Consider the following 21,858-nt stretch of genomic DNA (forward strand, 5'->3'; position numbering starts at 1 on the left):
CGTTTATTTAAACTGTTGAAGTATTTATTTATATGCGGTTGGTGTTTAGATGTAGAAAGCGAAACAAAGTTGCATGTGGTCAGTGCAGCAGTTGCATTTAACATGTCAATACGACGGTTAGCATTTAACAAGTCATTGCGGTGGTCAGCATTTAACAGGTCAATGCAGCGGTTAGCATTTAACAAGTCATTGGGGTGGTCAGCATTTAACAAGTCAATGCGGCAGATTGCATCAGTCACGCGTGAATGATTCCATAGAGATTTTTTGTTTATATTTTATGTTTACGCGCATTTTTAGGCGCCAAACCAGGGGTAACTTATAAACCAGGTAGTCGTGTAAACAACTGCAGTTGTGAAGTAAACATTGTTTTTGTTGCAGAATTGAGCAGTTAGTTGGAAATAAACCGAGAATTATTTAAGTTTTAGTTAAATACTCAAGTTAGTTATGTATACATGAGTAGGAACATAGTAGTTACTAGTTAGTATAGTTATGTTGATGTTTTTTATTGCTACCAGGCATAACTTAGGACAAATAAATAAATTTATTGTTCATTACATACATATGCTTTAGATTTGTTAATATTTCTAGCAGAATATTTACTCCAATAATGGTTGACGTTTTCATCCCGGGTGCTTATTGTTCCAAAACATTCTGGCCACCAAGTGACAAGCCACCGACGTCGCCCATAAGGTTGGTACGAGATGGTGAACAAGAGATACAGGTAGTTTATTGTAAAGTTATTGCTGTTATGGTGTCTATTATTATTTGTTTGTATATTTCACTAGTATAGAATACCTTGTATTAATTAGTCAAAACAAACAACCAAAAAGGGGTAATATGGCCATAGGTTGGTGTTTCTGGATTAGAGAATACGGTATACAGAGTATTGATTGTCAGAACAGGTTGTTTAATATATTTTACCCATATATATATATATTTATACAATAAACAAGATCTCTAACCCATAACATGACCCCCATTATATGTTACCCCCATATACATAGAAATATAATAAACAATATGTCCCCCATAGCAACCGTTCACGACCGCTCATCTGGAACAACCCCACACGATACGTTATATTAACGGACATCTGGGTGCTTCCCCTGTATCGAGAGCCAATGTGACATCATCAATGGATCTATTGTTAAAAGTTCTCCAACCGGCGATCAATAGTGATGTCATGGAGATGTTTCATAAATATATTGAGGTAATAATGGGTGGTTGTGATGTCATAATGGTGTCAGAATACCAAATTATAATGTCAATCATAGCCACATAATGAATAAGTTAAATACATATTGTGTTTTAATAATGAATTAAATCTTGTTGTTTGAATTTATGTGATGCTACTTTGTTTATGTTTATATCATTTATTTCATCAAAATTGTTCTTTGACATTAACTGAATATTTCTTAGTTACTACTCGATTGTGTTGTTATCAGTTTTCAAAAATATAATACCACAGGTGTTCCGAGAAGGAGCGGAAAATGCGGCCGAAAATATGAATCTCGAACCTTTCAAGTCGGTCAACCGTGTTGTGGATGTTGATGCCCTGGTAATATATTGTTTCTATGTTTGATGCCCTGGTAATATATTGTTTCTATGTTTGATGCCCTGGTAATATATTGTTTCTATGTTTGATGCCTTGGTAATATATTGTTTCTATGTTTGATGCCTTGGTAATATATTGTTTCTATGTTTCTGTTGTTGCTACCAGGCATAACTTGAAACATGGATTTCTTTTGTTAAAAAAGTAAATTTTATACCTCACCTGATATTGTCTTGCCGGGTGACAAAACACTGGTGAAATAAAATTATCGATTCACCATCAGGATGTCAGTTATGTTTCTCTGTATGTTTAAATTATCAATTAATTAAATTAACAAACGACACCCCAGGTTTCAAGGGCATGCATGAACGCCCTCGAAAATGCAAAGAAAATTTTCCGCAACAAGAATTCGAAACAAACCAAACCAACCATGGATAACTGTGAGCGTTTCTTTTTCCTATATTTCACTTAAAACATAATAATATTGTCCCGCATACTCACCCAGGGCCCCCTAACCTCCCCCCCACCATACCCAGTCATGTGTTGCCGGGGAAACGAAGGGTGGCTTCACCTGATTGGACAAAGGTATGTGATGTCATAATGACATCATAAGTGTTGTTTTATATTATATATTTTTGCCGTTGCTCCGCCAAGTAAGAATAAATAAGTTTCATTCAATTTCAACATTTTCATCCAAAGCGTTTAAAAGTGGGAAGTAGTGAAGCTTCACAGAGACGCTCCCTAAGCCCGATCCCTAAGGTAACCACCATATACGGTCCCAAACAACCATTATTCCAAATACTTTGATAGAAACGTCCTCGTACCAACACCCCGACGGCGCCCATGAGGAGTTACGGGAGTCCACATAGAAATACCAAGGAAGCAATCAAGCGTAAAGTTGAAAATGTGAGTCGTAATGGTTGTGTGTGATGTCATAATGGTTGTGTGTGATGTCATAATGTATATAAAATGATCTAATGCTCATGAAGTTGGACGATTCTCGTAACCAAATAACATCCAGGATTAAGTTCCAAGAAATATATATTAAACAAAAATCCAACAAAAACTGCAAAAGCCATATTTTTCATCCATAGCGGCATCATCGGTCTTTTATTTCAATAAAACCCTAATGTAATGATTATTATCAGTGGGATCCATCAAGATTAAACATCAACGCAAAGTTTGTGATGGGAACCAAAGCTAACAGGTGGGTGGTGTATAAGGTGTTTATCTCTTTAATATGGTTTGAAAATTATTTAAAACTTTGTGTTGATGTTGCTGCTTTGTTTTATATGATGTTTATTAATTATATATGATGTCTATTGCAGGGCTCTCGGACTTGGAGCCACTAGAGGCAGAATTTACATGAAGCATCCCGACTTATTTAAGGTATGCGTTGTGTTGTGACTTTGTGAAGGGATTACCACGTATGTAACTTTGTGAAGGGATTACCACGTATGTAACTTTGTGAAGGGATTACCACGTATGTAACTTTGTGAAGGGATTACCACGTATGTAACTTTGTGAAGGGATTACCACGTATGTAACTTTGTGTATGGGTTACCACGTATGTAACTTTGTGAAGGGATTACCACGTATGTAACTTTGTGTTCGTTATCATAATGTTGACCCCACAGTACGTTGGCGACCACGAAGACAAGAAATGGATGGTGAAGAATAATTGCATGGCGGCCACTGGGGGGAAGAACACGTTTATATTACTTGCTGATGATGTCATGAATCTGTATGATACCGAGTATAAGTAAGTTCATGATGTCATAACTGATGATGTCATAATATTATTGATGATGTCATTATGATGTTATAAGTTGACCCTTGGCCCAGTAGTACGGGTTCAAGGCCCGATGCTGCTACCATTGTGGACATATATGTTCTTGAACAAGACACTTAACCGTATATACTGGACACTAATGATGTCTCTGTACGGTGGATGAAACATCCGTTCTATGAGATTACAGAATAATCAATTGCTTATTTTTAAATGCACATGTTTATTTTTGTCATTCTTCCCACTATAATGCTTGTTCCTGTTACAGGGACAGCCCCGGAACGATGCCCGAGGAATTACAATTCTTTCGACTTCCTGAGTTTGTTTTACAGAAGATGAGGTCGGCCATGATGCGCGAGAAGAAGTTAAGAACGGGGGTTAAAGGTGAGGTGTGATGTCATCAATGATGATGTCATCAACTGAGATGTCATCATGTTATATTATTTCTATTACCCAGAACAGCAAGATCAATTGTGGCAGTCTAACAACACGACAAAGCTTTTTTCTATTTAAACTCGTATTATTTTTGGATGATGAATTTCTATATAATATATATTATTTCTATTCCAGATGTTGGATCGCCGATGACTGAGACACCCCAAGTGGCGAGTCCCCATAGAAATGTGTAAGTTGTTGTGATGTCATAATATATATTGTTTTATGTTGTATTTATACAATATAACAACCCTACCCCCCCACACAGAAGACCTTCATCATCTCTTATAAGCAAATTATTTATGAAATAAATTATTTTCCCCCCAACAGGAGGCACGCAGCCCAGATGGCGGCAGCTGCGATAAGTGCGGCATCGTCACCACCGGGTGTCAGCACAACAATCACCACCCAATGTTCGACACGAACCAAAATATCGGACACGGATTCCGAGGACTCGTACGAAGATACTGGATCGATGAATTTGTAAAGGAGATATCTTTGTTGCTACGGCTGATATTGTGGTGTCCTTGGGCAAGGCACTTAACGGCAATCGCTCCAACCCAATGGTCACTTATGGGTTGTTGAAGTTGTCCCGCCACGTGAGGATAATATTCATGTGTGCTGCCTTTCAATACATCACGATTTCACACTTTTGCATGTTCTGTTTTGAATACAAAGTTTCAGTGTGAAAGTTTTTCTGCATTATTTGCATGTTTGGAACACCGTCTGTTTATCAACAACATTTATATAAGACTCTAAATTCCAATGTTTAATGACCAAGACACCTAATTCGGGCAACCCAGTGTTCACTAATGGGTTGTCTAAATTATCAGCCATACAGAAAACCAATCACCCACAAAATTACATACGTGGTAACCTGTAAGCGGGCACAAGGTGTGTATGAAACAGAATACCCGTGCTATAACAACTGTCGTTGCCCCGCCATGCGAGGATAAATAAGTTACATACGTGGTAACTTGTAAGCGGGCACGAGGTGTATGTAACAAAACACCTGTGTTATAATGACTGTCGTTACCCCGCCATGCAAGGATAAATAAGTTACATACGAGGTAACTTATAAGCGGGCACGAAGTGCATGAAACAGAACACCTGTGTTATAACGACTGTCGTTGCTCCCCAATGTGAGGATAAATAAGTTACATACGTGGTAACTTGTAAGCTGGGACGAAGTGTATGTAACAGAACACCTGTGTTATATAACGATTGTCGTTTTCCCTCAATGCGAGGATAAATAAGTTACATATGTGGTAATTTATAAGCGGACACGAGGTGTATGAAACAGAACACCCGTGTTATAATGACTGTTGTTGCTCCGCCATGCATGGATAAAAAAGTTACATACACTGTAACTTGTAAGCGAGCACGAGGTGTATGAAACAGAACACCCGTGTTATAACGATTGTCGTTTCCCCGCCATGCAAGGATAAATAGGTTACTTTCATCCATGTGTGTTTATTTATTTTATTTGCCTTACAATATATCATAATTTAAAACTTTTTATAATTTGTTTTAAATAAGTTTCATTGTAACTATATTTCGCATTATTTTCATATTGTGATTTCATGTAAAAAGTTCCTAGAGTTTGGAAACAATTATTACAATAATTACAATTTGTAAACAATGTTGATACAAATTCCGGGTTTGAAAATATTTTAATGTTTTTCCACAAACTCCGGTGTAAACAATATTTTTTGTATGTTAACAACAAGTTTGTATGTTAACAACATGTATAATGTTTATTTACTGTTTCAACGTTGAACACATTTCAATATTCAATGTGTTTTAACTTTTGTGTGTCTCTACTGTTTGAATTGATTTTATTTTCCAATGTGTTTTGTATTTTCGATCAAGTTTTTTGTAAATACATGAAATAAAAACAACTGTGTTGTGGTTATTTGTTTGTGCTAAATATAGACAGATTACATAGGGACTATTAGGATAATTATGGTTTGTCCGGGTACATGTATACAAGTATGTATTTAGAGACAAAATTAAAACAAAACACCAATATAAGTTACAAACGTTATAAGACAACTTTTTATGTAAAAAATATATTTTAATATAAATATATATTAATAATGTTATATATATATATATACAAACGCAAATATATATAGAAATAAATATACAGAAAAATGTTAATAAATATATATAAATAAATATATTATTTTCTGTTAAATGTAAGAAATTTAACATAACAAAATAACCCCACCGCTAGATGATGCTGTGGAGCAATGAAATCACCAGGCATGTCAATGTCATGATGACTTTGCAATTAACGTCATGGTGACTTTACAATTAATTTCGTGTTCAGGCGAAAACCCCACAAATACTAGTTCACGCATATGTATTATATACAAGACGCATCAATTCCCCACGATTCCGAGTATATTTAAAGTCCCGGAGATTTATATAGAATGATACGGTTGTGCCAAAGTTGATCGCCGTACGTCGCTTTCCGCAGTTAAAGGTTCCAAGCGTCACTTTGGCGTTGGTTGACAGATTTAGCTTGTTTGGCGACAGTTTCGTTTATTCCTGCAGAAATACAGTTAATTAAGTCATAAAGTGAATTTTAAGCAATATTGTGTGTTGAACGTTGTTTTGTTTTATGTTATATATCTGTTTTTACGGTTTTAAATACGAAATCACGAGACTTGACAGTGCAAATATTGAGGCATTTCAATCAGTTTTATAGTTAGTATCTGCTTATTTAAAAGTGTTTATCTCAATATATATCTGAATTGTAAAGTTTTAACTGTAAGTTTTGCGAATTTTCATCTAAAACATCGTTTTCTAAGCAGGTATTATCAATAAGTCCAATAAAAACGTCATGAAAGTTTGCACTGCTACATCTCCCTATAACGGCTCGTATTTAAATCAACTTAACAATACAGATATACTGCGTAAAACAAAAAACATCTAGCGTACAATATCGCTTCTGCTAACCTGCGTTTGCCAACCTCGACGTCTATTTTGAATCTGCGGGAATCGGAGCCCTTCATTCCCGCAGAAAAACGGGTACTAACACGATCTTTTGCAGGAACGGATTATTAATATGTCTACCACTAGAGTTGCCATTGTGTCTGGGTCAAATAGGGGGTTGGGGTTAGCTATTGTAAGGGGGTTATGCAAGGACTTTAAGGGTGATGTTTACCTTTGTTCTCGGAGTGAGGCATCGGGTAGGAAAGCCGTGAAATCGCTTGAAACCGAAGGATTGTGCCCGAAGTACCATCAGCTCGATATCTGCGACGAAAATAGTGTTTTATCGCTCAAGGAATTCCTGGTGAAGAATTATGGTGGGTTGGATGTCTTGGTGAATAACGCTGGCTTCGCTTATAAATCAGCGAGCACTGAACCATTTGGTAAGCAAGCACGGGATACAGTAGATGTCAATTACTACGGCACGCTTAAAATATCCAATATTTTGCTGCCAATAATGAAGAAAGGTGGTCGAGTGGTTAACGTGTCAAGTTTTGTGAGTTTGATGTCAATAAAGAAATGCAGCGAGGAATTGCAAAGTATTTTCCGGTCCCAAACCATCACAGAGGAGGAACTGAGCTCAAAAATGGAGGAATTTGTGGCTCATGCTAGAGCTGGGGACCATGTTACACATGGGTGGCCTGACACTGCATATGGGGTGTCGAAGGTTGGGGTTTCCGTCATGACGTGGATACAAGCTCGGCAGATGCGCATGAGGGGCCTCGACGACGTTCTAATCAACGCTTGTTGCCCAGGTTGGGTGAGAACGGACATGGCGGGGCCAAAAGCGACAAAGTCTCCAGATGAGGGCGCTATAACACCTCTGTACTGTGCACTGCTACCAGAGGGAGCTAAAGAGCCGCATGGGAAATTCCTATCGGACAAAACCATCAAGGAATGGTAACCATGGAAACCATGGAAATGTAGTTATTGAACTAATCACACACAATGAACCATGATTAAGTAATGATGTATTTGTATATATTAGTTATTGTGGCAACAAACATTCTTCAAATCGTCTTTTTAAAAGTTCCAAAAACACAATTCAAATATAACACTTCATATATTTTGTTTGAAACCTCATTTCATTGAAAAGTGCATAAAACACATTGTCAGTTTCAATACGAACACTACGGCTCATATTACTGTCTTAATTGTCAGAAGATCCCTTTCACATTTACAGTGCAGCTGATGGCAACAATACATATATTACAATTACATATGTACGACACAATTGTCTTCTTTTAAAACTAAAACCATCTTCATATAAAGACACTATATATGGGATATTATGTTTGTATTGAAACTAGACCTCTTTCTACACAAGAATGAGTGTAAATTTAAATTGTTTGAAACTTTTTACGTTGCACGTTACTTACTATGCCAACATGTAGCAAAGCTTAAACTAAGCATTTATGAATATGTTACTGTATGTTATTAACTATAATTGTGATTAATCCTTTGCAGATGTCTGAATCATACTTAAACATTTGTCCAACCAGCCAACTCGAATATGAAACAAACTACTCCATATTCAGGGACCTAAATTTTTTTGGAAATGGAAATTTTTCCAACGAACTTAAAAACTGCCACAATGTTGGAACAGACCCAGTGTTTCCAGCTACAATTTTAATGAGTGTTGCGCAACTATTATCTCACCTTGGAAGCCACGAACCAGGGATTTGTGCCGTTGTGCTCTTCTATGCCACCTGGTGTCCCTTCTCTATGAAGATGGCTGCCGACTACAACGCACTCGGCCGATTGTTTCCAACAATCCCCATCATTGCTGTGGAGGTTGAATCACAAATAAATACTTTTTCATCTAATCAACTCAGGTCGGTGATATTTGAATATTAGATTTTTAATACTGATTAGATAATGCTGAAGCAGGGATAAGTCATAACACATTGTTTAGATCCCTTACCTCCTAATTAAAAGATACGGTGTTCAAGGCTCGACATTGCTACCATTGTAAGACTAATATGTCATGCCCGCAGCGTAGAGCCTTGAAGTTGGAAAACCATTATTAAAAAAGGTTTAAGGTTTAATGCTGCCAACATTGTGGGCATGTCAATTTAAACAACCCATTAGTGACCACTGGGTTGGAGCAATTTTTTGCTAACTGTCTTCCCCAAGGACACATACGCCCACAATGGTAGCAGCGTCGAGCATTGAACCTGTACCTCTGGTGTAGTGCCAATCACTCCAACCACTGTATCAGACACATGTATATTATAGTAGCATGCATATTATAAAGGAGGGATATACAGTGATAGTCTTATTATTCGGGTAACGTGCCGGCTCCAGTATCCCCTAACCCATGGCATACCAGGTTGTAGTACCTCACCCATATACAATAATACTCCATGCACACCTTATAAAGATTCCTCCCCACAGGTTTGGAACAATATCCGTTCCCAACCTCCTAATCTTTCAAGGACCTCGAGCGATATCACGATACAACCAAACACATATTGACCTGCAACTATTAACACAATTCATGAAACAACATATTAATGTTAATGTGCAAACTAATTGCTTTCCCAATGTTTCAACATGTTCAGATGTTCAAATAATGGAGCAAGACCATATTGGCCCATTGCCCACTAAGTTACAAACAGATACAGACTGGATATTAATATTTTCAATTTTGTTTTTATTGTATATTGTGTTTACAAAAGTAAAAACTGTTGTTGTGTAAAAATTGGTGCAAATTTGTGTGTTGTTGTTTTTAAAAAGGTTTGTTTTTAATTTGTCCCCGAGAAAATAAAATCGTGATGTTTACGCAGTATTTGATTTCTATGGCGGCCACATCGACATCTTATAGTTCGGTATTTAAACGAAATTCGATTCAGTTTTAATTCAGTTGGTAATTTGAACTTCTACAAGGTTGTTTGTGGAATATTTTCAAAGGTTAGTTTGTTGTTGATATATATTGTTTAAATTCTCGCGGTATATGTGACGTAACACTGTTGTTTGTGACGTAACTTAAGTTGTTCTAAGTATGACACGCGTGAACGCATCAATAACTACAGACTCGTAAATTTACTGACGATGCAGTTTTGCTGAAATGCTGATTATCATGCGTGAAATAGTTGCGGGTTTACTGAGGTTGAGCTAAGCTACGTATTGCTACAGGATCTAATATTTGTTGAAACAGGTTTAAATGCAGTGTTTAATTATACAGAAAGGTGTTTAGAAATAGCTCATTCGAAAATTTATTACAGTTTCTGCGTTTTGACGTATTTACATAATTATTAAATTGCAAAAAGAGGTGTTTTTGAATTGCAATATTTCTAGCAGAAACAGTTTATGTATAAAGATAAGTTTTGGTATAAGTTCTAGTTTTGGCAGTTATAACCTTTTTATTGCTATAAATATAAAGAGAAAGTTCGGTTAACCTTTAAATAACCAAAAATATAATTGCAGATTAGTTAAGGTATTGATGAGTTAGTTATAATGGAAGCGATATCATACATCGTACGAGATGCTGTACCTTCATATTTAAAGGGGGTTCCGATACCAAAGTCTTTTGGAGGATTTCTTAAACTATCAGGTGAGTTCCGCAGTAAAAAGTGTTTGTGAAATTTTGGTGCTGGTGTTGTATCCTCATGTTATTTAATAATGAAATAATAAAAAAATATCTCAAAAAATTATTAAAATTAATAAAAAAACAAAAAATGGACATAAATCTTTATTATGATGATGGGTGACAATAAAATATAGCACATGGATTTTTACTAGCAGCAAACACTTGAAATAACATATCCCTTATTAACTAACTCATCATACCCTTCCCCCAGTCAAAGATTGGCTCCATCTCACCACCTTCACAACAGTGGTTGGTGGGGTTGGTTACCTCGCATTCAAACCTTACTATGATAAATACGTTGGTGGGAACAAAGACACGATCATGAACTTTCGTGTTGAGAAGCAGAAGGAGAAGGTTTATGATGTCATAGACGTGGAGGATCTTGGGGAGAAAACAAACTTTTGTCGTTGCTGGAGGTCGAAAAAAGTGAGCGCCGAGTTTTGTGTGCTTAGGTGTAACTATAGGAGTATCTAGATTTTTTTTAAGACATCTATGTCTAAAGAAGAGAGTGTTTTGGTAATAATTTTTCATCAATATTTGCCCATGTGCTAGAAATACTTTCTAAAAACTTTAGTTTTCCTAAAATCGTTTGAATTTTTGTGATTTGGAAAGAAAATATTTTGCAATGTGCCATTGGTGGTAAATATAACTGAATTAAGATTTATTAAATGTATGGGAATTGAAAATATAACTTGCAGAAACCCTTTGCAAGTTTTCAAAAAAGGAAGGTTCTTATGTTATGACTGAATGTTAATTATAAACGATGTTTATTTTCTAACCAACTCTCTACCCCCAACAGTGGCCATTCTGCGACGGCTCACACAACGCCTTTAACAAAGCTACGGGCGATAACGTTGCCTCGTTGATTATCGAGAAGAAAAAATCTCGTTAAACAACAATTTGGTGCTCAAGTAATTACCATGGATGTTTTACAATAGAAATAACAATGTTTCAAACTTTAGTATCGCTAATATTTCATGACGTGCCAAAATGTGCTTCAAGTTACTTCATGTGTTTATTGTTGTTATTTACAAACATTCCATAAACTTTGTGTATCTTGCCCACTCTGTAATGTGATTCAAACTTTAACCCAAATTGACTTCAACCTACGGTAATGTACAATACTGGGTAGGCTATAGACACAATATAAAGACTACATAGACAACATATAAGGCCACAAATTACCACAATACCCACGTTGTTATTGGTCAAACAAGTTAACAGACTTCTAACCAAACCACCAATATTTTTGTGCCACAATAACTAGTACGGTATTAAAGTGTCAGTGTATTGGTACAAGTATAAATAAGTTGGCAACCACTGTTGTTGTTTCATGTTATTCGTTGATTTTGAATTTTGTTTTCGTATGCAGCCATGAAACATAGAAATATCACACAATAATAGAAATCTTATATTGTTGTTACTTTGACAAAAAATAAATAACATGACAAAATATTTTGTTTATTTATTGTTTATAACAATGTTTATTATGATGTCATAATTAATTACACAGTCCTTAATGCGAAACGGTCACATGGTTCATAACCGCTCATGTGTGACGTGATGTCATAACCCATTGTTACATTATTGTATTCGATTGTTATGTTTGGAACATTATGTATTGTGATGTCATTATGATGTATTATGATGTAACATTGATCGATTGTTATTCATTCAATGTAACAATAGTGGTTGTGGGTATTGGTATGTAATAATGGGGCATTGTGAGCATATTTAATGCGGGTAATGGGCCTAAGACCCCTCTTTTTGGAAAATGCGACACGTATGATATTTGTGTGTTGAGTAAAGATATGAAAGGTTCCATAAAAAAAATGTATTCCCGTTTGTGACTTACTGTATTAACCCCTGGTTGTATATATGGGGGCAATATGGGACATATGTGGGGGCAATGTGGGATTTATGTGTGGGGCCAATATGTGGGTAGGGGAAATATGGGATATGAAGGGGCAATATGGGATTGGATATGTGTGGGGCAATATGGGATATCTGTGTAGGGATAATATAGGGTATGTGAGGGCAATATGGGATATGTGGGCAATATGGGATATATGTGTGGGGCAATATGGGATATCTGTGTAGGGATAATATAGGGTATGTGAGGGCAATATGGGATATGTGGGCAATATGGGATATATGTGTGGGGCAATATGGGATATGTGTGTAGGGGCAATATGGGATATGTGTGTAGGGGTAATATGGGATATGTTTGTAGGGGCAATATGGGATCTTAATGTTGTTGTTTAGACTTGAGATACATCGCCAATCCCTTCTTTGTCCCGATATCTAAATCGTCGATTGATCGTCGTCTGTTCTTTAATATCGACTTAGGGGGAGTCCCCACCGATAACGATCCCAAACTATCCCGTATTTCGTTTATTTCGTCGTCATTTCCGGTTGCTGACGTCATACGTTGAACCCGTCCCACCTTGCGCCCCCCAGCGGATGCGATACGCACTCTCGTAGTTTTTCCCTCCCCACTTTTTTCAACCGCTGGGTTAAATCCTTTCATCGCTCGTTGAAACGTCGGCGAACCGATCGGTAAACTGGTGTTGAGCAGGACACGCTTGTGGCTGTTGGGGGAGGCCTGTGACGACATTATGGCGTAGTTAGTGTGACGTCATTGATGCGTAATTAATGTTACGTCGATTTTACGTAGTTAGTCTCGTAGCAGCGTTTATTTAAAAGCCACTGTTGAAGTTACAGGAGATGTGACCGAAGCGTTTGTTCCCCCGCTGCTAGTCCTACTAGTGGTTTAAATATGGTAGAATTAGGATCCGCTAGATGGAGTAAGAGTTTATTATTATAATGATGTTTATGTGCCAACGATAGTTGTTGTAACACGCGATACCATATATGACGTATGTGACCTTTTCATTGTTCTTCTCCTTTGTCATCTTTTGATTGTTATCGACGCGATGTTTCGCTCCCGGATATGACGTAGATAATGTATCGAATTGTTTCCGAGGTAGCAGTTTCGGGGATTCCCCGTTCTTAGCGTAGATGTCTGGAAGCTTACAATTGTCTGAAACTAACATTACGTAATAGTGAGTACAGTGACGTCATATATATATTATTTTTTTAAGGTGAGTGGTCATTGTTACGTTGTAATTGTGGGCGATTATGAAGTAAGCAGTTAAGCTTTATTTTATCGAATATTTTAATCAAGTGCTATTTAATCTGTTATTCATATGTATTGTGTAGTTTACATGGCACACTAATGCTAACTGTTGGTAGTTGAACTTATTATGTTTGCATTATTAGGGTGAAGCTGTTGTATTGTGTTATATATTAGTTGTATAAGGAGGAGTCTGTTATCATGTAACCCCCTTTATCGATATATGCGTACAATGTTGTGTTGATACACAAGTTATATAAAGCAAGTCTCTTGGACGATAATAAACAGTTCGGTCATATAAACCATTTTAGCTGCAAACTTTAATGTCAAGTCCGGTACGTTAGCTGTATTGTTGGGGGTAGTGCCGCCACCCAACCTACCCACCCCAAACCAATAGTCCCGCCACTCACCTTGTTTACCACCCACGTGGTCAAGTATCGACCTAAACGTACTTCGTTGGTATCTACGCAACAATGGTGACGCTATGTGTGACGTAGGCGGTGATGACGTAGGTGGTGATGACGTAGGCGTGTAGATCGGTGACGTACGCGTCGATCGCGATCCGCGGAATAATGGGTGTAATTGTGACGTATGAATCCGAGGCGGCGACGCTGAGATACTTCGTCTTCTTTGTCTCAAATACTTTGTGACGTCACAATCAGGTGATACGAAAGTCCTCGAACGCGATTTCGGTGAATGGGTTGATGACGTCACTAATTGTGACGTGCGACCACGTAACTTTGGCTTCGGGCTTGAATCCGAGTATTTGTCGAGAGCGCCCTCGTACGGCCGAGTAACAAACCTTTATCAATTAAATATATTTACTAGAGTATATATTATATATATGATATTTATACCTTGATAAATTATATACGATGTTTATGTCAACCTCGCTTTTCTTTCGACGTCGCTTTCGACGCGATTGTTCTAAATATTGAAAGTCGCGATAATCGTACAACTTCCGGTTTGGGGGTTTGTCGATTGTTACTGGGGGCGTGGGAACGTAACCCGGAAGTGTAGTGACGTCGGTTTCGTGACGTAGCGGCCTGGGTGAAGTGGGGTAAGATGGTTCACCCTCTGGTTGAGTAATGGGTCTGGGGAAATGAGGTCATTTGTTTATTATGAAGGCTGACGTTTTGCGATTCTATTTTACCTGCATTAGTTAAATAAACAAACAAATAAATATCTCGTGTGGTGAAAAATCAAAGGTAAAAACCTGATGACGTCTCGCCAAAGTGGGAGAAGAAACGTTGGTGGAATAAAAAATGACGTTTATTCACCAAAAAGAGCTGCTTGTAATATTACGTTACGCCTGGCAACAACAACAACATTTGGATTTAAATATTCTACGTCATGTGACGTCTTGATCGTGACGTCATTACCTTTGGTTTCCCGTTGACGTCAGATGTTTCTTATGTACGTCGAATATACTTCGTTCTTCTTTTTCTTCGTCTTTATGACGAAACACAAACGAATGTTGCGTCACGTCCGATTCTTCCGTCACAATGTACAAGTCACGTGACGCCTTTTTAATAACAACAATATTATCTGTGACGTAACAAGCGTTTGTTATTCTAAAATAGATCTTTAATTTATTACAACGCGGACATTTCAGGATAAATGAAACTTAACGTCGCTAAATTATTAGGTATATCGAAGAAAACAATAATTTTGCGATGGTGAGTTTCATTCAACCTGATGAAGTCGACGTGTATTCGAAGTCGAAACCTTGGTACGCAAATAAATGTCAGGCGACCCGTTTTATAATTACGGTTTACCAGAAAAGTTTAGCCCGGGTCATACATAACAATCGATCATACCCATAGAAAACACCTTTGTTATATTTCTTGTTAGTTTTTATAAGATCTTTGTGTGGTTACCATTGTGGCATACGCGTTATAACAACAACCCAGGTCTCATACGAACTTTGTTCAAAAATCGAGAATTTTGTTTACTATGACGCAACAAATATTTGCCTACGTCATTGTTATTTACCGATATTCATGCGCGGAAATATTAAAGGATCTATTTGTTTAAATATCTCGCTTACTGTGTTAAGCTACCATAATATTAAACCGTGGCCTGGATTCGAACCAGGGCCCAAACGAATACAATTAGGTTAAATTGATGTCCCAGCGAAATAGCGCTGATAAACGCTTCTCATGACATTAAACGTATCAGCGATTATAGTACCGAACGCGTATAATAATATATGGAGATAAATTCTTTATTTACCGCTTATTCGCTCTATACATACTTTTGTAAACTGTTAAAACTGCGAACTTACGAAGAAAAAAATGCTAAGAAATGCGTAATTGACAAAAATGGAGTCCAACAAAGACTAAACTACAAGATATTTTGCCAACAACTGGCTTCATCATTCTCTCATTTAAATATAATCGAATTGAATAGCAATGGCGTAGTAACATTACATTACCCGCATATTACACTACCTGTACAGCCTTAACGCAAGTCCCCACTTAAACTAAACCGGTAAAAGTGGTCGCTTTTCACCACACAATAGCCGGCTATTGTGACAACTCTAAGAGATTCATGACTTTATCAATAAACCCTAACATAACACACGCTTGGGGGGAGGGTATAGCATGGTTAACACTATATCATAGCGTTTTTCAACCTTTACACCGGCATACATATCTTTAATACACTATTAGTTAGACTCGATTTTTGTTTAATGTCTATTTAATAGTAATGGGGTAATGGGCCAACTCTGACCTAAATCCCAGGTCCCATAACACACCCCAGTGTAGGACCTCACCCATATAGAATATAGCTTAGTAGAACTGGTTACAAATACAAATGCCACACCAATAAAAGCTACTACGTTACCCACCTTGGTACTTTTGACATCGTCTGTTTTGACTTCGTCACTTTTCGTATCAAGTTTCGAATCGTCGCTATTATATACAGGTACCGTGTCTTGTGTTTGTAATTCACAACTATTCGTGCCTTCCATATTCAAGTTTATCACCACTACAGCGCCATTAGGTGTGAGAATAAGCAGGCGTACAACTGTTAACAGTAAACTACTTAACTTTCAGACATGACGTTTAATAATGTATGTTGAATAGTTCCTATACACATAATTTCAACTAAAACATTAAATTTGAATCGATTCTTCGCGTCTTAAAGTTGTAGAATCCCAGTAAATTAGATACGAACTGATAAGCGAATGTATCTACACGGTACACCCATGTTTTGTGTAGAAAGTTTGTATAAGTGGTTTAACAAGTGTTTCTGAGGATCTTTCTGTAAAAGAACGAGTCCTTGTGTTTCATTTAAGTCCACAATGATTGCGTTCTTAGCGGCCGAAGACTCATGCTCATAGTGACGTCATAATAACGCTTTTAATCCATTATTTTCCAACAATTTGTAAATCAGATGATTTTGTTTTGACCGATATTTTGTATTGTTTGTTGTCTAACAAACGATCTTGTGATTAAAACAATGGCGATAGTTGCGTCACAACGCGTCCTTGCGTCACAATACATTGGTATGTTGGCGCCAAAACAAAAAACACGTGTTTAACTCGGAAATGTCGTTAACAGCGTGGGCGTCGATTGATTGATGCGTCATAATGAGTCACGTGATGTAAACAATATGTTCTCTTCCGCCGTCTAGCGGTTGGTCGATTTTGGAAAATAACAATATGTGGAAATAATGAATGTTTGACGTCATGATGACGTAACGATTTGAATGACATGATCAACGTTTGTTGAACTATAAGTTATCTATGTTGGCGTCCCATTCCTCCATTGTTGCCTGGCAATATCTACAAAACACGAATATTCAACCGCGGTTACAGGATCTATTTGCACAACCCACCTGTAAAATAAATTAACCAACAAACTTAAATTTTGTGCGTCGTCTATTGTGATGTCATAAAGAATCTCTCGCGCTCTCTCGATCTCTGATTGGTTAATTTGTGACACGCTTCGTTTAACAACACGATATCTGAATGAATCGGTACCACCTCTGCCCAACCGGGATTGAACGTCTTTCCATGTCTGCGGGGGTGGGTGGGGGCGGTTAAATAAACCTTGGGGTTTAGTTAAACACCATACGCAGGTGTGTGGGTTAGTTGGGGCACAACCTACTACAGATTTCTAGGCCGTGGTTGGGGTTGCTTTGAAATTTATATTCGTCACGTTTTAACATTACTATCATACACATATATTGAGAAGGTTGCATCAGGTTTAAAGGAAACGTAGCATTATTATTATAAATATTGTTGTTGGGTATATATAGTTATATATATAGTTATATATATAGCTAAGCGTTCACGTATCTCACAACCATAAATACGACCCCAACCCATAGTTATCACCCCATACAAGTTATACCTGGTATATACCATATATAAACACCATACACATGGTATATACAAACCTTAAGTTGACTTTCATTAAACCCAAGTAATATAAATGTAGCTTGCATCACGTGATGTACCCCTGGTGGCGGGTTGGTGTAACTGCGTACCTCAGATACATACTGTGTATGGAAAGTACTTTGTCATATACTGTGTAAGGAATATACACTATCTCCACAACACCCATGTATCCACACAACCCCACACACAACCCCCCTCACCCTCGCCGGTATATCGGCCACGCTTTTCTTGAACGCGATTCGATCTTTCCATAATTCCAACGTCATTGTTGCGTCATCAAACAACTCCTTCATGATGTCATACAGACCGGCATCTAATATTCGCTGCATCGCGATTTCCAGCATTGTGACGTTATTTGACGTCATCGCTTCGGCTTGCACTGTCGTAACATTATTAATATTGTGACGTATTAATATTATTAATGAAAATTACATTGTTTCATCATAGCGATTTCCGCTTCTCTTTCGTCGACAATAGGTATTATGACGTCATTTACCACAGGTGTGACGTCAGGTTTTTCAACTGGTGTTACCACATTGGGGGGTTTTATCGCTCGGGCGAGTTCTGAAGAACAATCGTTTAATATCCGATTGGTTATGACGTCACAAAGAATTTACGATCCACCTTTCTTACGTAGAAGCAATCGCGCTTTTGCGTCGCGTTCCGCTTGAAGGATTCGAATAAGCTCCTCGGCCTGTATAACGTCATCATTCATGACGTCACGCATCCTCGCACCATCTACGTCATCTATAGCTTGTTGTATGTTGTTTATATCCTTGGTGTGCATGGACGTATGGAGCGCTGGTGGTAAAATATGTGACGTCATAGAGGGTGTGACGTCATGGGCGGTGGCTTTAGACTCATTAATGTGCAAACGCAATAATTAACACGAAGTTTTAAAAAAATATGCCACACTCCCACACATATTATACTTGTTTTTGAAAACAGCCGTCTTTTATTCGCGTACAAACGTTTACACGCCGTATTTTATTAAGTGTTCGGTGACAAACGTTGTGTTGGCGAACACTGCTGTTGTTGGTGTGTTACAAAATAATTTAATATCCTGTGTGACGTCACTTCCGTATTCTAAACACCGTATTGCGGTATCTTTGTGTTGTTGGTGTGTTTTATGTTAAGGTACAATCGTATGTTGAGGCGCAATGGTTGAACAAGTTATGTGGAGTTATTTGAGTAGTTTCTTGGTGAAATTCGCTGGTTATTTAATTATTGCTGTGTGTTGGTGGGCTAGGTAGATATATATATGTTGAGCAACCAGATAATATAAGTGTCCGTATTACTGGCTGTTGGTGTTGGCTGTTAATGTTCATATAACCGTGGTATAAAGTTATTGTTGTATGGTTGTTTGTATTTCCATACCAGGTGTATTAGTTGTGTGTACATTGTTGGTAATGCGAATTACCCCAGTGTCTAAGTAATGTGAATATCCGTATTACTGCTTGTGTTATAGTGCTTGTGTTATAGTGCTTGATGTACTTTATAGTTTAACAAGTGTCTAATGTTTCTAAAAGTAATTGGTTCAGGTTTACTCACGATAACGAAACCAGTGTTGCCGGATAATTTATCCCAGTGTTTCCCATTGGGTTGTATGAACAATGTAACGATCTGCCATTTGTCAAGTATATGTTACGTCATAATCACCTTCTCTTAGTTGGTGACGTAACACAACGTCGCGCGCTTGAATTATGACGTCATCATCGTCCATATTCCCTTGTTGATATTCTAGAATCAAAGATTTCACTTCTTCAATATCGATATTGTGACGTAACAATGCTGTTTGTAGTCGAGCGCGAATATCTGCGTGTGGATCGCTGCAATGTGACGTCATAATTAGAATAAATAAATATTTTACAAAATAAACTACAAAACCCAATGTGACGTCATATAAACATCTGTGCTACACGTTATTTACGTACTGTTACGTCACATTACATATTATCGCTTACTTTTCCACCGGAAGTACGTCATCATCGCGTTTTCGCTCCAATTCTTCGATTATTTTCTCCCCAAACGTCACTTCCTTTTCATATTCATCTCTTAACCCGTGTTTATCTATCCGCAAGATGGCGGCACGGATCAGGGTGACGTCACGGGCGGTTATTGCGTCATTAAGTTCTAAATAACATATAATAAATTGAAGAAACTTATGATAAAGTATAAGTTATGACTGTGTTCCATCATATATCTTACCCTGTAGAAAGACTTTCCCATCCAATTTGTCGATCTTACTATTCACCTCTCTTACGCCATCTTGCGGTCGTGATAAAACCCGATATTCGTTTCGAAACCAATGTTGGTCTCGACCAATCCAGTACGAGAGATTATAACCCGCCTGTGACGTAATAATAATGATTATAGATTGTACATACCGTTATACAATGAATGCTGTTGCCTCAATAAATAAGTCGCATTCATTCGAATATTCCTTAACTCTCTACCCCCACCTGCTGGCCGTCATATTCAAACTTCCAAGTTCCCCTTCTTCGTGTTTTATCTCTCTTCATGACGTAATCAAGCATACGTTCCGCTTGACCGAGTTCATGACGTAGATCATGTTGTAACGGTTGTGTGTTGTATGTTTGTTGGATGGCTCGCTTTAATTGGTCGCATGAACGTGCCTCGACAGCGGACAGAAGGTCTGTGGTGAAGGGGTGTGTTAAGGGCGTGTCGCTTATCTAATGTTAGCATCCATACAGTGTATCGTCGTCCGCCATGTGAGGATTAATAAGTTACAATACTTAAATATAGGCATAGTCTTGGTGTTAGGGTGATGGCCAACTCTGGCCTAAATTCTATTGGATTTACAAGGATCTCACCCATATAGAATACCATCTATACATTACATCCCCACCTTTTCTATAAGACCTTGTATACAACACTCTATGAGCTTTCAGCAAGTTCTTATCCGCTTTATCCGCAAACTTGATACTTCGATATTCGGCTGTTATTTCGGATAACCTCGTTGTTTCAGCACTACACATATCCTCACAACGGTCCAGGATTTTCTCCTCAAAATATCGGACCCTTTCCGCCTTGTCATGGGGAAGGATTGCATTTTCTGAAGAAATAAATATTGATGACGTCATATGTCACTACCTCTACTCATATGACGTCATATCAAGAGCGTATGTGTCCTTGGGAAACGAAAATCGCGTCTAGCAAATAATTTACTATAAGCGATGTATATTCCGCCCTATAATTAACACCGTCAGTATCGTATACAAATATTATCAAACATATTACTTGTGAAACACTCGAAACATCCGAAACGTCCTTTCTTCGCATTTTTCACTTTTTTCTTCAATTTCATGATTTCCTTGCTTACCAAACACCCCTGGTTCGCTGTTTCGTATTCGTTCAACGCTTCCTTTAATTTATCGCGAACTCTTTGTATTCTAGAATATTCCAACGTGGCTATGACGTCATCATCTTGTACGACGTCATTATCCGCCCCCATTCCCTTAAACGGGGAAGTACCTTGTTAATAACCGCGTCCAATTAAATTTAATCTTTTTCGATTAAAATACATTTTTAATTACGATAATTAATTACATCTAATATAGAGGTCACTGCAGTTGTTCACAAACAGATATATTATCGAATGTAGAATCGTTTCAAGCTCTTTCTTTATGACGTAGCAAGTAAAACTATGACGTCACAGTCGTAACCCGCTATTACGCTATTAAACTTTCTATTATTGAAACTGAAACCTCAATCTGCAAACAGTGTTAATATTAGTTTCTGTTAATTTGAATCCATACATGTAACTTATCATATAGGATGGAGATGTCGACACAAGAATTTTGTCTTTGGAAGTTATAGGTTTTGTTGGTAAATCTATTGTTTTGACGACTATTTCTTAGTTGTTTGGTATAGTTGATTGTTTCTTGTTTTTGAACAATTCAATATTGTATTGCGTCGTTGG

General features: G+C 37.5%; 6 protein-coding genes across 10 annotated transcripts; 4 read left to right on the top strand and 2 right to left on the bottom strand.

Annotated features, from left to right (window-relative positions):
- Window positions 1-536: 536 nt before the first annotated feature.
- Window positions 537-5,418, top strand: LOC149735193 (deoxynucleotidyltransferase terminal-interacting protein 1-like). The gene is made up of 13 exons (XM_089879409.1): window positions 537-721; window positions 1,034-1,210; window positions 1,469-1,558; window positions 1,902-1,992; window positions 2,058-2,137; window positions 2,252-2,311; window positions 2,363-2,458; window positions 2,701-2,759; window positions 2,881-2,941; window positions 3,190-3,314; window positions 3,610-3,725; window positions 3,912-3,966; window positions 4,107-5,418. The coding sequence occupies exons 1-13, from the start codon at window positions 608-610 to the stop codon at window positions 4,261-4,263; spliced, it is 1,281 nt and encodes a 426-aa protein (XP_089735535.1). The 5' UTR covers window positions 537-607; the 3' UTR covers window positions 4,264-5,418.
- A 1,197-nt stretch (window positions 5,419-6,615) lies between these two features.
- On the top strand, window positions 6,616-8,244 carry LOC149735194 (carbonyl reductase [NADPH] 1-like). The gene has a single exon (XM_089879417.1). It carries the CDS (start codon window positions 6,853-6,855, stop codon window positions 7,678-7,680), a length of 828 nt encoding a protein of 275 aa, XP_089735543.1. The 5' UTR covers window positions 6,616-6,852; the 3' UTR covers window positions 7,681-8,244.
- On the top strand, window positions 8,208-9,567 carry LOC149735195 (thioredoxin domain-containing protein 15-like). Its single transcript, XM_089879422.1, has 2 exons — window positions 8,208-8,611; window positions 9,174-9,567. Exons 1-2 carry the CDS (start codon window positions 8,208-8,210, stop codon window positions 9,475-9,477), a joined length of 708 nt encoding a protein of 235 aa, XP_089735548.1. The 3' UTR covers window positions 9,478-9,567.
- Window positions 9,568-9,598: 31 nt separating this feature from the next.
- On the top strand, window positions 9,599-11,823 carry LOC149735196 (CDGSH iron-sulfur domain-containing protein 2 homolog A-like). Its single transcript, XM_089879429.1, has 4 exons — window positions 9,599-9,689; window positions 10,206-10,332; window positions 10,580-10,794; window positions 11,168-11,823. The coding sequence occupies exons 2-4, from the start codon at window positions 10,236-10,238 to the stop codon at window positions 11,258-11,260; spliced, it is 405 nt and encodes a 134-aa protein (XP_089735555.1). The 5' UTR covers window positions 9,599-9,689; window positions 10,206-10,235; the 3' UTR covers window positions 11,261-11,823.
- Window positions 11,824-12,017: 194 nt separating this feature from the next.
- On the bottom strand, window positions 12,018-16,506 carry LOC149735197 (uncharacterized). 2 transcript variants are annotated; one of them, XM_089879402.1, is made up of 6 exons: window positions 16,359-16,506; window positions 14,887-15,029; window positions 14,362-14,598; window positions 13,915-14,306; window positions 13,257-13,411; window positions 12,018-12,973 (listed from the first exon to the last, which is right to left on the bottom strand). In XM_089879402.1, the coding sequence occupies exons 1-6, from the start codon at window positions 16,479-16,481 to the stop codon at window positions 12,617-12,619; spliced, it is 1,407 nt and encodes a 468-aa protein (XP_089735528.1). In that variant the 5' UTR covers window positions 16,482-16,506; the 3' UTR covers window positions 12,018-12,616. The 2 variants fall into 2 exon arrangements, with proteins under 2 accessions (XP_089735528.1, XP_089735527.1); XM_089879401.1 differs by having other exon boundaries at window positions 13,257-13,417.
- Window positions 16,507-16,547: 41 nt separating this feature from the next.
- On the bottom strand, window positions 16,548-21,549 carry LOC149735198 (uncharacterized). Of its 4 annotated transcripts, none has more exons than XM_089879376.1 (12): window positions 21,177-21,546; window positions 20,785-20,991; window positions 20,378-20,571; window positions 20,124-20,265; window positions 19,880-20,048; window positions 19,575-19,744; window positions 18,540-18,767; window positions 18,348-18,479; window positions 18,116-18,294; window positions 17,915-18,016; window positions 17,351-17,532; window positions 16,548-17,297 (listed from the first exon to the last, which is right to left on the bottom strand). In XM_089879376.1, the coding sequence occupies exons 1-12, from the start codon at window positions 21,388-21,390 to the stop codon at window positions 17,246-17,248; spliced, it is 1,971 nt and encodes a 656-aa protein (XP_089735502.1). In that variant the 5' UTR covers window positions 21,391-21,546; the 3' UTR covers window positions 16,548-17,245. The 4 variants fall into 4 exon arrangements, with proteins under 4 accessions (XP_089735502.1, XP_089735504.1, XP_089735501.1 ...); XM_089879378.1 differs by having other exon boundaries at window positions 18,540-18,716; window positions 21,177-21,544; XM_089879375.1 differs by having other exon boundaries at window positions 16,548-17,532; window positions 21,177-21,549.
- Between the last annotated feature and the right edge of the window lie 309 nt (window positions 21,550-21,858).

The sequence above is a fragment of the Ciona robusta genome, chromosome 6 (assembly GCF_009617815.1).
Source record: "Ciona robusta chromosome 6, ASM961781v2".
Taxonomy (NCBI): domain Eukaryota; kingdom Metazoa; phylum Chordata; class Ascidiacea; order Phlebobranchia; family Cionidae; genus Ciona; species Ciona robusta.

Bases quoted from the DNA above. Each gene is read 5' to 3' on its own strand.
- LOC149735195 (XM_089879422.1), top strand. From the start codon at position 8,208: ATGTTATTAACTATAATTGTGATTAATCCTTTGCAGATGTCTGAATCA. The intron at 8,612-9,173 runs GTCGGTGATATT...TCCTCCCCACAG, and splicing joins TTTTCATCTAATCAACTCAG to GTTTGGAACAATATCCGTTC.
- LOC149735194 (XM_089879417.1), top strand. From the start codon at position 6,853: ATGTCTACCACTAGAGTTGCCATTGTGTCTGGGTCAAATAGGGGGTTG.
- LOC149735196 (XM_089879429.1), top strand. From the start codon at position 10,236: ATGGAAGCGATATCATACATCGTACGAGATGCTGTACCTTCATATTTA. The intron at 10,333-10,579 runs GTGAGTTCCGCA...CCCTTCCCCCAG, and splicing joins AGGATTTCTTAAACTATCAG to TCAAAGATTGGCTCCATCTC. The intron at 10,795-11,167 runs GTGAGCGCCGAG...TACCCCCAACAG, and splicing joins GTTGCTGGAGGTCGAAAAAA to TGGCCATTCTGCGACGGCTC.
- LOC149735193 (XM_089879409.1), top strand. From the start codon at position 608: ATGGTTGACGTTTTCATCCCGGGTGCTTATTGTTCCAAAACATTCTGG. The intron at 1,993-2,057 runs GTGAGCGTTTCT...ATACTCACCCAG, and splicing joins CAAACCAACCATGGATAACT to GGCCCCCTAACCTCCCCCCC. The intron at 3,315-3,609 runs GTAAGTTCATGA...TTCCTGTTACAG, and splicing joins CTGTATGATACCGAGTATAA to GGACAGCCCCGGAACGATGC.
- LOC149735197 (XM_089879401.1), bottom strand. From the start codon at position 16,481: ATGGAAGGCACGAATAGTTGTGAATTACAAACACAAGACACGGTACCT. The intron at 14,307-14,361 runs GTATAAATATCA...TAATTGATAAAG, and splicing joins ATCGTATATAATTTATCAAG to GTTTGTTACTCGGCCGTACG. The intron at 12,974-13,256 runs GTCACATACGTC...ATGTCGTCACAG, and splicing joins AGGAGAAGAACAATGAAAAG to GCCTCCCCCAACAGCCACAA.
- LOC149735198 (XM_089879375.1), bottom strand. From the start codon at position 21,390: ATGGGGGCGGATAATGACGTCGTACAAGATGATGACGTCATAGCCACG. The intron at 20,049-20,123 runs GTAAGATATATG...TATGTTATTTAG, and splicing joins TGGGAAAGTCTTTCTACAGG to AACTTAATGACGCAATAACC. The intron at 18,295-18,347 runs GTAATTTTCATT...ATGTTACGACAG, and splicing joins AATCGCTATGATGAAACAAT to TGCAAGCCGAAGCGATGACG.